This window comes from Artemia franciscana, chromosome 7 (genome assembly GCF_032884065.1).
Source record: "Artemia franciscana chromosome 7, ASM3288406v1, whole genome shotgun sequence".
NCBI lineage: Eukaryota > Metazoa > Arthropoda > Branchiopoda > Anostraca > Artemiidae > Artemia > Artemia franciscana.
In genome coordinates, this window is record NC_088869.1 from 45,735,134 (window position 1) to 45,750,296 (window position 15,163).

General features: G+C 35.2%; 1 protein-coding gene across 2 annotated transcripts in view; it reads left to right on the forward strand.

Moving 5' to 3' along the window:
- Window positions 1–612: 612 nt before the first annotated feature.
- Window positions 613–15,163, forward strand: part of LOC136029368 (uncharacterized) — a 97,018-nt gene continuing 82,467 nt past the window's right edge. The window contains exon 1 of one of the 2 annotated variants that reach the window (XM_065707683.1): window positions 613–821. In XM_065707683.1, coding sequence (XP_065563755.1) covers window positions 658–821 — 164 coding nt within the window. In that variant the 5' untranslated portion in view covers window positions 613–657. The remainder of the gene's footprint in view (window positions 822–15,163) is intronic. The other variant, XM_065707684.1, reaches the window with a different exon arrangement.

Here is a 15,163-nt window from a genome sequence, read left to right on the forward strand (position 1 = left end):
ACAGTGACATAAAAAAATCATGTCAAACGGCTAATACAGGTTTAAAGATCTAAAGGATTTCCACTTATGTATATCAATGATTAAATGAACAAAGGCGAATAAAGAGGGTAAAATTTGAACTTGTTCTAAAACCATTTTCGATATTTAGTACTTTTGTTACCCTTTAGCACATCTGACCGATATTTTGAGGCACCTGTTTTGTATTTTCTCTGTGTCTGCTCAATTTTGCGAATGGGAGAATTTCGCGGGGGGAAACGCCAGCTTCCGATAGAGACGGTTCAGACAGGTTCACAAAGAAACGCAGACTTTTGCGTCGCTGCGACAAACTCTAGAAGAATTCAAATCAGGTTCTCAAACTGATTTTTTTTTGTTTGTCATTTTCATTTTTCAATTTTTTTTTTGTTAATCAGAATAACGCATGCAATTTGTCGTATGGGTAGAAATGATTCATCTGTCATCTGTCGAGTGTCGCAGGATTTCGCGCGAAATCGCAGCAGTGGGAACCAGGGGTTAATGAAGACAAGACTTGAAACGCGACCTTTGTCTGTTCTGTAAACGGGTAAATTGTTCTTCAAGGATTTCATTTTGATATTTTCGCATTTTATTTTTGAGAATTTATAGCAAACTATTCAAATTTATTTGAAATTTAAATGAAAGATGAACCATGATTGGGATAATTGTAAAGAGAATATTCAGCCCCTCAAAAGTGGCAGGAAAATGCAAGGTGTTTTCAAAGATGTGGATGAATTAAATATTTCAGAACAAGTTAATAATCTCAGTCTATCTCACGGCAGTAGTATAGCAAATTCTGAGATTAAAAGGTGGGCAGCCCTAAACTATCATTTATTTTAGGCCTACTTATTTATATATTTATTTATTTATTAATACCAAATACGGTAAGCTATATTTATGTTTTCGTTTATCGGTAATTATATAGGGGTTGACCACTTCAAAGTTAAATTTGCTAAATGTGTAGAAATGCTACCATTAGATTCATTATTTTCTGCTCTTTCCAGATAGGCATCTCACCATTGCTTTTCTGACAATGTGGCACCAACCTGCCTTGATGGTCCCCAATGTAGGCCATCCCTAATATTATGTTATGTATATTATAGCTATAAAGATCATTGAATAGAGAATCTAATAGTAGCATATGGTATCCTAGCTCTCAGTAGACTAGGCCTACTTTGACAGTGCCTAGTCTCAAACAAATATTTTGATCAAAATGTATTTTTCATTAACCTTAAGAGTGTGTTCCTAATCTTGGATATGTTATAGGTTAGACAGTCTTAAATAGCCAAGTTAGATTGGCTAACTAGCCTAGGGCAAGATACAAACTAAGAAAACCTTTCTTTAGGCCTGTGTCTAAAATTAAACTAAAACTTGACCTATTCTTACATCTTAGTCTATTTAGAAAATAATTCAGTAAAATTCTAGTTTAGTGACTTCTTGCTATCTCAGAAAGGAGTTAGGAATATGAAACTTTTAGGATGGGTCTACAGGCTAAAATATATCCTGGGAAGATATTTTAAAGTACCCATCTCCACTCCTTCTCCCTCTAGAGGGCTCTGAAATTTGCTGATGAATTTATAGCAAACAGCATTACTGGCTTTTGTATAAAGTGAATATACCACTTGATCCCTTTTTTTTTTGCTCTTTACAAATATAAAAATTGCTTCTACTGGAAATTCAGATTTAAGCACTTTTTGACCTCTTATAAATGGCCTAAATATGGGGTATAAAAAGGTCTAAAACATTGGTCTCAGACTTTAAAACATTGAACTCAAACTTACTGTTTCATTATAAATCCATTTCTTAAATGTTATATTTGGGATTTTCCATGATTAAATTTGATATATAAATTTTATCAATGCTATGGAATATTCCTCTTCCTTGACATCAAATTTTAAATAAAAGCATGAATTTTTGGTCAAAAATATGAAAGCTGGCTATTATGAACACAAGTTATACTGCTTGCTATAAATTTAACTATATTAAATACAGCAATGGTTAGTTTACATATTTAATATATGCTATGCTTTACCCTCACCCCCCTGATGTGCAAATATATAGCCCAAATTTGTTTCTAAACTATTACAGATTTGTAATTTCAAATATCCTATTATTTTGTATAAAACAACCAAAAATGCATGCTTTAATTGAAATTATGGGGACAAGGAAGAAGAAAACACCATAACATTGACACAATTTATTTATCCAATTTAATTGTGGAAAATCAGTGCTTGTGGATAATATAACATTAAAAAAAATGGATTTATAGTGAAAGGGTAAGCTTGAGTCCAATGTTATAAAGTTTGAGACCAATGTTTTAAGCCTTTTTTATACCCTGTATTTAGGTCATTTTCAAGAGGACAAAAAGTGCTCAAATCTGAATTTCTGGTAGAAGCAATTCTTATATTTATAAAGAGCATAAAAAAAGGCATCAAGTGGTATATTTACTTTATACAAAAGCCAGTAATTCTGCTTACTATAAATTTACCAATTTACCTAAATGACAGGTAGTGACCTAGCCTATTGAAATTTTGACAAAACAACATTTTACCTTGATTTTCAGTTACCAGTTGCTTTTTCTCTGCCTTTAGTTCTGAAAATGCAATTCCTGTTATTTGAGTAGAATTCTGAGCCATGTCAATGTATGTTTTCAAAATTTAGGAAATGTATTTGCATATCTTTAAAACCTTATAAATTAGGATTGAGCAAAGTTGTGAAGCTGAAAACAATTTTGTTTTCAGGTCATCAAAGGTCAGGACCCTCTATAGGGAGAGGGAGTAGAGGTAGGTACTCCAGAATACCTTCCTGGGACATACTTTAGCCTGTAGACCCATCCCTGAAAGCTTCATTTTCCTAACCTAGCCCCTTTCTGAGATAGCAAGAAGTCACTAAACTACAATTTTACCAAATAATTCTGCTTTGGAACACTTGATCTTCCTTATGCTGAATATGTTATTATAGAGTTGTTTTATGATATAGCCTAGATGCTATGATATAGATGATCCAAATGTAAGATCTGGGGGAGTAATTTGCTATGGGGCAGAGGAGCAACTGCTCCTCCCAGACCTCAGTTTGCCCCGGCCCCTAGCTGAAATTATGCTTCTTCCAAAATCTTTTCAAAACTAAGATAAACTTGCATAATTCAAGCATCAACAGAAACAGATCAGTGTTTAGTACATACTTACCTTTATAGTATTATAAGTTATTAAGTTTTTCTGTCATTTTCTCTTGATTTGGGAAAGTTTGCTCCAACTTTGCCCCCTCTTCCAGGATTTTGACAAAATTACACTCTTGGTAAGATCCCATGCCAAACGTTAGGCAGCATTTTCCAAATTCACTCTTATTCTTAGAGTATATCCCCATGATTAGGCTTCATTATTGACTCTCAGTACATGGAAAATCATTAGTTAAGCCTATTTGAATGATAGGAATATCAAAGCTAACCTACTACTGATTAAGAAAATTTAGCCAAGATGAATCCAATAGTGAAACAATTCATTTTCTAGGTGATATAGTAGGTATTTACCAGTGATTTAGCTGTTGAAGCTGTGATTAACTTTGTGAGTACTAGGTATCTTAACTTCTTTTTCATTTTTCCCTACGTGATTTCTGTCTAAACCTATATTTTACTTTTGCCCTTTCAGGACCCTTCCACCTTTTCTTTGCTTTTTCAGAAATCAAGCTCCTAGTAGTACTTTACCCTGTTTCCCTTGGAAATTATCTGGTAGTCTATACATCATTTCACTAAATTCAATAGTAGTTCTTTAAGCCTACATAATTTGTTAAATTATTAATGTGATGCAGGAATGAATAATCAACAACATACTACTTTTTACTAGGACTTTCTTATTAACTGTCTAGCAGTCTTTCCCTGAATAATCATCAAGGTTTTAAATTTTAAGCCTGTGCAGTTTTAGTTGTGTTTTTGCTGTTAATTAAACTTTCCTTGGTAATATAAGACAGTTTACCATAACTTGAAGGCTAGGACTACCCATTCTATAGCATTGTCTTACTGGTGTTTGGTTTTCAGGTACTAGGTGATCTGGTGCTTAAAAGTAGGTATAATTTATTCATTTAGAATATTTATTTTAAATAATTTAAAGGTAGGTAGCAGTTTTTTTTGTGTACCAAGTTTAAACTTTTCAAATCTCTTACAAATATTTTCTATAATTAGCCTACCTTAAATTGCATCTTCTGTTGACTAAGGTTATAGGATGATATATTCATAGCACTTAAAAATATCATTTTTATGGGATTGTTAGAGTTAATTCCAGTTTAACCATGTTCCATGGCCCCTACCTTTCAGCTTTGACTTAGCCTCAGGCTATGCACAAAGATTTTCTGATTCTGTTACTTTATAGTATTTTTTGTTCTTTCTTCTTATCAAAAACTGGTTCACTATGCCAAACAAGCCCAATTTAATCAGTTAACATTTGTGTATATCCTAGTGTTACATCAAGGCACATGAGAGGAAGGAGGCCTAGATGTAGTTAAACTCAATGCAACTTTTATATCCTAATAAATAACAATCCTGAAAGTAATGACATACTGTAAGATTTTTGTTATTGTAGTCTTCAGGCCAGTGGATTAGCTAGACTGTTGCTCCCATTTTTTAGGATCTTTCAAGCCTAACAGGAAGAAAAAAGTGAAAATAACTCTCTAGGTCCAGTTTGAGCTGTAGATCTATATTTAAAGTTTGATTCTCCTTCACACTTTCCAAAATTTACAAAAGTTCAGTGTCCTGGAGAGAGGCAGGGCAGATTTGGCTACCTAGATTTACAACAAGCTAATGGACAGAGATACCTTCAGAAAACTTTCTAGGGGGGGGGGGGAGGGCAGACAACAGAATAGAAGCAGTGGGTAGGAGGCATACCAACATATCTTGGTATACATTTTCTGAGGGATAATTTATTCTTAAATGTACTTAAAAAATAAAATTTTAAGTTTAAAGAGTAACTAACTTTGCATCCAAAATGTAGCAAAACTTACTGAATTTTAAATAGCAAAGAACCTTGGCAAAAGGATCAATCCATTTAACCTATAATATATTTTATTATTATGCATTTAATCTTATCCATTATGTGTTATTGTCTTAAGAACTAGAGTAAAAGAAAATCAAACTTGTACCAAAATTATGGAAATATTTGTTATATCCCAAGACTGTAGCAGGTGTAAACTTGTCTATATGCAATTTCCCAGAAGCAGGAGAGATAGCACCTTTTATGGGGATATTTTAGGCTCTGATTTCATTTCAGAAAACTTTACTTATCTCTCCTAGATCTAGATCAACAGATATCCAAGATTCCAAAACCCCATAAACTGGGGGTTTGCCAAGATCTTCAAATTTGTAATTTGTAACGCCCCATACTCAAAACTCTGCCTGCATAGAAACCACCTTGTGATTTTATACTGGTCATGTAAAATATATCAAACAGTTTGTGGTAACAAACTGTAGTAAGGAGCAACCAGGCGCAATAGTAACTGAAACTCTAAAAAATGGAATTTTGATACCAATAGTTACATCGAAAGAATAGCATTTTAATGTTGATTTTAAATATATAAGTTTCATCAAGATCAGTTATGCCCATCGAAAGTTACAAGCCTGAGAAAATTTGCCTCATTTAGAAAATAGGGGGAAACACCTCCTAAAAGTCATACAATCTTAACGAAAATCACACCATCAGATTCAGCGTATCAGAGAACCTTATTGTCGAAGTTTCAAGCTCCTATCTACAAAAATGTGGAATTTCGCATTTTTTGCCAGAAGACAGATCATGGATGCATGTTTAATTGTTTTTTGTTGTTTTTTTTCCCAGGGGTGATCATATTGACTGAGTGGTCCTAGAATGTCATGAGAGGGCTCATTCTAATGGAAATTAAAAGTTCTAGTGCCCTTTTTAAGTGACCAAAGAAATTGGAGGGTACCTAGGCCCCCTCCCACGCTCATTTTATCCCCAAAGTCACCGGATCAAAATTCTGAGATAGCCATTTTATTCACCATAGTTGAAAAACCTAATAACTATGTCTTTAGGGACGACTTACTCCCCTGCAGTCCCCATGGGAGGGGCTGCAAGTTACAAACTTTGACCTGTGTTTACATATAGTAATGGTTACTGGGAAGTGTATAGACGTTTTCAGGTTTTTTTTTTGTTTAGGGGGGAGAGTTGAAGGGGGGTTACGTGGGAGGATATTTCCATGGGGGAAGAGAATTTCAATGAATGGGGCGCGGGATTTTCTAGCATTAATTGAAAAAAACAATGAAAAAATAAATATGAAAGGTTTTTTCTACTGAAAGTAAGGAGCAGCATTGAAACTTAAAACGAACAAAAATTATTACGCACATGAGAGGTTTACCTCCTTGTTATACCTCACTCTTTACACTAAAGTATTTTTAGTAATTTCAACTATTTATTCTACAGCCTTTGTGATTCAGAGTGTGATATAAGTTCTAAAGCTTAAAGCTCAAAGTCACTAAAGCTTAAATGGGATATTTAAGCTTTAATGTAAAGAGCGAGGTATCGACGAGGGTTGAATCCCCTCATCTACGCAATAAAAACATACAAATATAAAAGTTCGTTAAGTAAGTTAATTCGTCAGTTACGTATAATTTTACCAATGAAAACGTTTGTAAAAAATTAAAAGTTCTACTTGCCTTTTTAAGTAATCAAAAAATTGGAGCGGAACTTGGTCTCCTCCTTCACTCCTTTTTTCCTCAAAGTCTTCCGATAATTGCAATCAATTAATATGCAAATTTTGTTTTAATTATTTATGTGCGGAAAGGCAAGATCAAAACATGCATTAATTCAAAAACGTCCAGGAATTAAATAGAAAAAAACAAGTTTTTTTAAATGAAAGTAAGGAGCAACATTAAAACTTAAAACGAACAGAAGTTACTCTGTATATGAAAGGGGCTTTTCCTCCTTAACGCCCGGCTCTTTACGCTAAAGTTTTTTAATGTTTTAAAAAGTAGAATTGAGAAAAAGAGTCATGCTTTGGTGTGAAAAACTAGTTTTTTGAAAAACTTGTTTTTTTTAATTTTCTTTCATAACAGGACAATTCTTGCTCTCTATCTGAAGTCCCTTATATCTTCAGACATATAAAAAATTAAAGAATAAAAAATGGAAAATAAATTTTAACCTACAATCCAGCTGTCAAATTGACCTTCTTTCTTTCAATACTCAATTCCAACAAAATAAAATGAACAGGTTCAAATAAAATTGTTTACCACAAGAGAATCTTATCAAATACTTTGTGATAACAAACTGAATGTAAGAATCAACTCAGGTTGATTCTTACAATTAATTATTACATGTATGTGTACATTAATGTAATCAGGTTGATTACAGGTTGATTCAGTTGAAATTAAAACAGAACTTTGATGACAATTGACCCATTTAGAGAATTGGCTTTTTATACTGATTCTAAATAAGAAAATTCATTCAGTTCATTATCCACCAAAAACTACAAATCTGATAAAAATAGTAATATTTCCAAAAAGGGGAAACATCCCCCAAAAAGTAAGCAATTTATGTAAAATTACTTTATTAGATTCCTCATGTCTGAGAACCTAACCATAGGGAATCCAAGCTCCAATCTATAAAATGTGAAATTTGATGTTTCAAAGGATATCGTGTCTCAGAGCTCTTATTTTAAATCCCAACAGTATCCGGTTACATTGGGGGAGTTGGGGGGGGGGGAGCCTAAAATCTGGGAAAATGCTTAGAGCCAAGGGATCAGGATGAAACTGGTGGGAAAAATAATCACAAGTCCTAGATACGTGATTGGCATAACCGAACAGATCCGCTCTCTTTGGGGGGGGGGGGGCTAATTCTGAAAAATTCGAAAAAAATGAGGTGTTTTTTAACTTACGAAGAAATAATCTGATCTTTATGAAAGTTCATATTTAGAAGGACCTCTTAACTTAGATCTCTTATTTTAAATCCCGACCGGATCCAGTGTCATTGGGGGGGGGGAGGAAATCTTGGAAAACGCTTAAAGCAGAGAGATCAGGATGAAACTTGGTGGGAAGAATAAGTAGAAGTCCGAGATAAGTGACTGACATAACCGGGCCGTATCCGCTCTCTTTGCTGGGGTTGGGGGGGGGGGGGTAATTAGAAAAAATGAGGTATTTGTAACTTACCAACAGGTAGTCAGATTTTAATGAAATTTGAAATTTAGAAGGAGCTTCTGTTTAGAACTCTCATTTTAAATCCCGACCAGTTCCACTGACATTGGGGGGAGTTGGAGGGGGAAACCGGAAATCTTGGAAAATGCTTAGAGTGGACAGATCAGGATGAAGCTTGATGGGAAGAACAAGTAAAAGTTATAGATACATGATTGACATAATTGGAACGGATCCGTTCTCTTTGGGGGAGCTGCAGGTTGCTAATTTGGAAAAATTAGAAAAATTGAGGTATTTTTAACTTAAAAACGGGTGACTGGATCTTAACGAGTGACTCAGTGTTTTAGCAAGTTTGGTGCTTCTGGACATGCTGGGACGATGAAAATTGGTAGGTGCGTCAGGGAGCTGCACAAATTGACTTGATAAAGTCGTTTTTCCTGATTAGACCATCTGAGGGGCTGAAGGGAGAGGAAAAATTAGGAAAATTGAGGTATTTTTAATTTACAAGTGGGTGATCAGATCTTAATGGATTTTGACATTTAGAAGGACCTCGTGATTCAGAGCCCTTATTTTAAATCCTGACTGGCACTAAGCCTCTGATTTTCCTTTTAAAGCAATCTATTGATTCTTAAGATTTTGCTAGAGCTCATGCCATATGAGTCAAGAGTCAAGGGGTCTTGACTCTTCCGACCTCGTCACAAGTGCCATATGAGCTCTTAGCTCTTTTTTTTTTTTTTTCAAGGCAAAGTATTTAACCAAAGGTCTTAGAAAATTGGGAGAGAGCTGATTTGAATGTAATTTAAAAGTACCTTTTTAAGTGACCATGAAGCTTGTGTAACAAGAGAGTGTCATTTTCTGCTATTTTATGGCAGAAAACTACAATTTTGCCCTGAAGAAGATCAATTTGCAATCAATCTAAAGTTCTGAGATAGACTACTAACTGATTTAAAAATATCAAAAAACTATATTTTATGCTTCTTAATTACAGAGGAAGTATTGCTGGGTGGGAGCAGTACTGGATTTACTAAGTTAACTAAGTTGATTCACTTTGTTTTTTATTAAATATAGTTTGGTGATGTGGAGTCATGATGAATCAGCTACCATTAAGATGGGAAGTAAGTTATTGTGTTTGCAGAGGTGGGGCAGAGGTAATGCAGAAACTTCTAATTCTCCATGAGCCTTCAGATAAATATAGAAAGAGGTGGGATTGTGTAGGAAGTAATTAAAACGTATCTCTATGTAGCATAAAATATTTAATTCCCATGCCCACCAGCACAGAGATGGAAAAGACAAGGCAGGCCATGAGCTCTGACAGGAAGTTTTTTGAAGGGGGCAAGTTGTTTTTTTTTGGGGGGGGGGGCAATACTACTTTGAACTTTGTTTTCAGCACTTTTAAATGGTAATATTTCTCTTTCTATTTATATAAAATAGTTCAATGTATATTAAGGAGCAGCTTTGAAAGCCAAAATGAACACAACTTGTTCTTTATATGAGGGGGGCTGTCTACTCCTTAACTTCTTGCTCTTACCCTAAAGTTTGACTTTTGTTTAACTTCTTTAAGAACATTTACTGAAACACAAGGGCCATTGAACTTGAAAAAGGCAGTTTTTCGAAGCACTAAAGAGCATTAGTTTATTGAGCAAGAACTCAAGGAGGGGGCAGTCTTCCTTGTATACAGAATAACTTCAGTTTGTTTTAAGTTTTAAAGCTGCTCCTTACTTTTAGTTGATAAACCTTTTTTATTTGTTTAATTATATTTCATGAAACAGTATAGTTTTATGAACATAACACTTTTGTTAATGCTGAAAAAAGTCAATATTTTAACCCTCTCTCTCAGTTTTTTTATTGGTAGCAAAGCTTAGAGATAAGCATTTTTTTGAAAGATAATGAAAAAAGTATGTCAAGTAAAGTAAAAATGTATGAAAACGAAAAAGCCAAAGCAATTACAAAAAAAAATGCAAAACAATTTTTTTGTAATTAAAAAAATTGCACAACTTATGACAAATAATGTAGAATTTCATAGCATTCAGTTCTATTGAGCAATATCAAATTGTTGGACAGACATGATTGAACAATATCAATGTTTTTGACCTCAGTTATCAAACACCACTATATTTAGCATATTCAGACTTCGTATTTATAAGAACTGGAGCATTTTCAGGGTAATTTGTTTGAATTCAAGGATTAAAACTAAGATAAAGAAACTAAAATAAGAATTTCTTGTGCTGGGTGTTATTGAGAAAAGCTGTAGCCTAAAAATTGAATGATACTGATTATTATTCATATTTTCAATTTAATTTTGAATACCAAAAACTGATATATTTGATGGCTTTATACATCATAAGTATAGAAAATCTAAGCTTTTTCTTTAAACTGAACAACTATATCAATGCAAGCACATGTGGTAAAAAAAAAAAAATAACCAGACACAAACAAACATGCATCCATTCTGGGGTAAGATACAATATCAAACATATCTTATTATAGTAGCTTCAAATATAAGCTCATGGCTACTAAGGTATGCTCAATTTTATGACATATTTCTATTGGGATTGCCCCATTTTTAAGTTGTTTTTTTTTTTTTTTCATATATAATATTGCAAATAAACAAAAGTGATATCTTCTTCTTTGTACGCCTTGATAATCTTGTCACTGAAGTGAGAGCTCAGCTGATTCCCTATTAGAACTTTCCTTCCAGGCAGAGCTTTAAGGTGCCAAAGGAACCAAGACTTTAACCAGTCTTTAAACATCTTTCAAACTAGCCAGATTTGCTAACGTTATATTGGGCACTATGAGGTGCCCCACTTCTCCAACTGGAGGACAAACCTTTTGCTTTATACAAATGTAAGGAGCCAACAGCTTTCTAGTAGCTGAACCACATAATATAATCAAGACTGCAGTTTCAGTCTGGTTCTTAATCTAATCTGAGTAACTCCCCTTTTGAATATACATAATTTTTCTGACTGGGTCATCACTTAGGTTTGTTTCATCAGTGTTAAAAATATTGGATTCTGGCAATGTTTGATTATTGAATTAAGGTTATCAAAGTAGTTAGTAAGGTCTTGGCAAGTCACTTCTCCTTTCTTTCTCAAATAATTTTGGTACATATGTACTGCTAGTTGGTGTTAGTGATGCTTCAAGAAGTAGTCAGCCCTTTTTTGACCTGGGATGTCTTTTGAAAGTGTTTACCCATTTCCAATGTTATGGTTACAATGCAACTTTCTATCACTTGTGTGATTCGTCAAAATAACAAGAGCTAAGAGCTCATATGGCACTTGTGACGAGGTTGGAAGGTTCAGAAGCTCGCGTGGTATGAGCTCTGGCAAAAATCTAAGAATCAGTAGATTGCTTTAAAGGGAAAATCAAAGGCTTAATGCCGCTTGGGACTTAAAATAAGAGCTCTGAATCACGAGGTCCTTCTAAATATTAAACTTGATTAAGATCCGATCACCCACTCGTAAGCTAAAAATACTTAATTTTTTCTAATTTTCCCTCTCCCTTCAGTCCCCCAGATGGTCGAATTGGGGAAAACGACTTTATCAAGTCAATTTGTGCAGCTTTCTGACACGCCTTCCAATTTTCATCGTCCTAGCAGGTCCAGAAGCACCAATCTCGCCAAAGCACTGAACCCCACGCCCTAACTCCCCCAAAGAGAGCCGATCCAGTCCAGTTACTTCAATCACGTATCTACGACATTTATAAGCATTTTCCAATATTTCCGGTTTCCCCCTCCAACTACCTCCAATGTCAACAGATCTGGTCGGGATTTGAAATAAGAGCTCTGAGACATGAGTTCCCTCTAAATATCAAATTTCGTTAAGATCCGGTCAGCCGTTCTTAAGTTAAAATATCTCAATTTTTCTAAATTAATAACCCCCAGCTCCCCTAAAGAGAACGGATCCGTTCCAATTATGTCGATCACGTATTTATAACTTGTTCTTATTCTTTCACCAAGTTTCATCCTGATATCTCCACTCTAAGTGTTTTCCAAGATTTCCGGTTTCCCCCTCCAGCTCCCCCAAGGTCACCGGATCTGATCGGGATTTAAAATGAAAGTTTTAAAGCACAAGATCCTCCTAAAGATCAAATTTCATTAAGATCTGATCACTCATTAAGATCCGTTCGTAAGTTACAAATACCTCATTTTTCTAATTTTTTTCCGAATTATTCCCCCCCCCCCCCAGCTCCACCAAAGAGAGCGGATCCGGTCCGGCTATTTCCGTCACATATCTTGGACTTGTACTTATTCTTCCCACCAAGTTTCATACTGATCTCTCTGCTTTAAGCGTTTCCCAAGATTTCCAGTCCCCCCCCCCAATGACACTGGATCCGGTCGGGATTTAAAATAAGAAATCTGAGTTACGAGATCTTTTTAAATATGCAATTTCATTAACATTCGATCACTCCTTCGTAAGCCAAAAATACCTCATTTGTTCTAATTTTTTAGAATTAGTCTTTCCCCCTGACTCCCCCAAAGCGAGTGGATCCGTTCCGGTTATGCCAATGACGTATTCAGAACTTGTGCTTATTTTCCCCACCAAGTTTCATCCCGATCTCGCCACTCTAAGCGTTTTCCAAGATTTTAGGTCCCCCCCCAACTCCCCCAATGTCACCAGATTGGTCGGGATTTAAATAAGAGCTCTGAAACACGATATCCTTCAAAACATCAGATTTAATTAAGATCCGATCACTCCTTCGTAAGTTAAAAATACTTCATTTTTTCTAATTTTTTAGAATTAACCCTTCCCCTGCTAACCCCCCCCCCAAAGAGAGCGGATCCGTTCCGGTTATGTCAATCACATGTCCAGGACTTGTGATTATTTTTCCCACCAAGTTTCATCCCGACCCCTCCACTCTAAGCGTCTTCCAAGATTTTAGCCCCCCCCCCAACTCCTCGCAATGTCACTGGATCCAGTCGGGATTTAAAATAAGAACTCTGAGACACGATATCCTTCCAAACATTACATTTCGTTAAGATCCAATCACTCCTTTGTAAGTTAAAAATACCTCTTTTTTTCTAATTTTCCAGAAGTAACCCTCCCCCCAACTCCCCCAAAGTGAGCGGATCCATTCCGGTTATGTCAATCACGTATTTAGGACTTGTGATTATTTTTTGCACCAGGTTTCATCCTGGGCCGTCCACTCTAAGCGTTTTCCAAGATTTTAGGCCTCCGCCCCAACTCCCCGCAATGTCACTGGATCCGGTCAAGATTTAAAATAAGGGCTCTGAGACACGATATCCTTCCAAACATCAAATTTCATTAAGATCTGATCACCTGTTCGTAAGTTAAAAATCCCTCATTTTTCCTAATTTTTTCGATTTAACCGTCCCCCCCCACTCCCCTCCCCCAGATGGTTGAATCGGGGAAACGACAATTTCCAATTTAATCTGTTCTGGTTCCTGATACACCTGCCAAATTTCATCATCCTAGCTTGCCTGGAAGTGCCTAAAGTAGCAAAACTGGTACCGACCGACTGACAGAATTTGCGATTGCTACATGTCACTTGGTAGATACCAACGGCCATAAAAATCCCATTCTGTAGCAATTATACAATAATTTACTCAGAGTGTCAACAGCTATGTTGAATCTTGTAGAAACGTCGCAATAACTTGCCCCATTTAAAAACTCAGTTAAAGCTTTATGAAGATTAAGGTTATCAAAGCTTCTTGGTTATCAAGTAAGGGTATCAAGGTTGTTAAAGCTTCAATTGATTTGAGGTTATCAAAGTAGTTAGTAAGGTCTGGGCAAGTCACTTCTCCTTTCTCAAATAATTTTGGTACATTTGTACTGCTAGTTGCTCTTTCTGATGCTTCAAGAAGTAGCCAACCCATTTCTGACCTAGGATGTCTTTTGAAAGCATTTACCTATTTCTAATGTTGTGGTACTATGCAACTATCTATCACGTATCTGATTCGTAAAAGAAAATCAACCACTCTGTAGCAATTATACAATATGTTATTCAGAGTGTCAACAGCTATGTTGAATTTTGTAGAAACATTACAATAACTTGCTCCATTTGAAAAACTTCATGAAGATTATTTGCTGATTGTTTTTAAAATTGTGCAGGAAATCTCCCCATGGGGAGGTTCTCCCACTAACACCATGTCCCCTAGTAGGAAGCTGCCTCTGCAGTAAATTCCATCCAGAGAATTTATTTTGTGGAAAAATACCCCCTAAAGAAGATTTTCCTTTGGACCCCCCCCCCTTCAGAAAGATACTCTAGGTAATTCCAGCCCTGTAAAAGTTTCCCTCTGGACAATTCTTCTTAACATATCCACATGTAAAGTTGAATTGACAAAGAGAAAGTAAGACAAATAAAAAGAATTCCATACAGGAATTCTGGCCAAAGCTCCTTGAAAAATTCACCCCATGGAAACTTCCCTCACCACAGAAAATTCTACCAGTAGAAGATCCCTTTTAATTTCTGTTTAAATGAGCCTTTTTCTAAAATTCTATGACTAGTGGTTTGACCCAAGGTACCATGGAAAAGTATTAAACAAGTATCTGTGATCTTTCTTATGGCAAAAAGCATCTGTGATATTTCTTATGGCAAAAAATAGGAAATTCCATATGTTCGCTGATGGATTATGCTGAATCTGATGGTGTAGTTTTGACATTAAGATTCCTTAATTTTTAGGGGATATTTCCCCCCTTTTCAAAAATCTAGCAAATTTTCTCAGGCTTGTAGCTTTTAATGAGTAATACTAAACCTAATGAATCTAATATATTTGGAAACAACCTAATGACTCAATTATCAAAATTCTGGTTTTTAGATTTTTGGTTACTATTCAACCATGTTGCTTTTTGCTTACAGTTCGTTACCATGAACTGTTTGATGAGTATAAAAAGCTAATTCTTGTGGTGCTTCTGTTGATATCAAAATTGCGTTTTTTAGAGTTTTGGTTACTAATGAGTCAAGTCACTTTTTACTTTTAAATTTGTTACCACGAACTGTTTCATTTTGGTTAATATGATATTTTTTTCTATGATAGTATGACAAATAATACCTGCAGCTCGAAATAAGAGT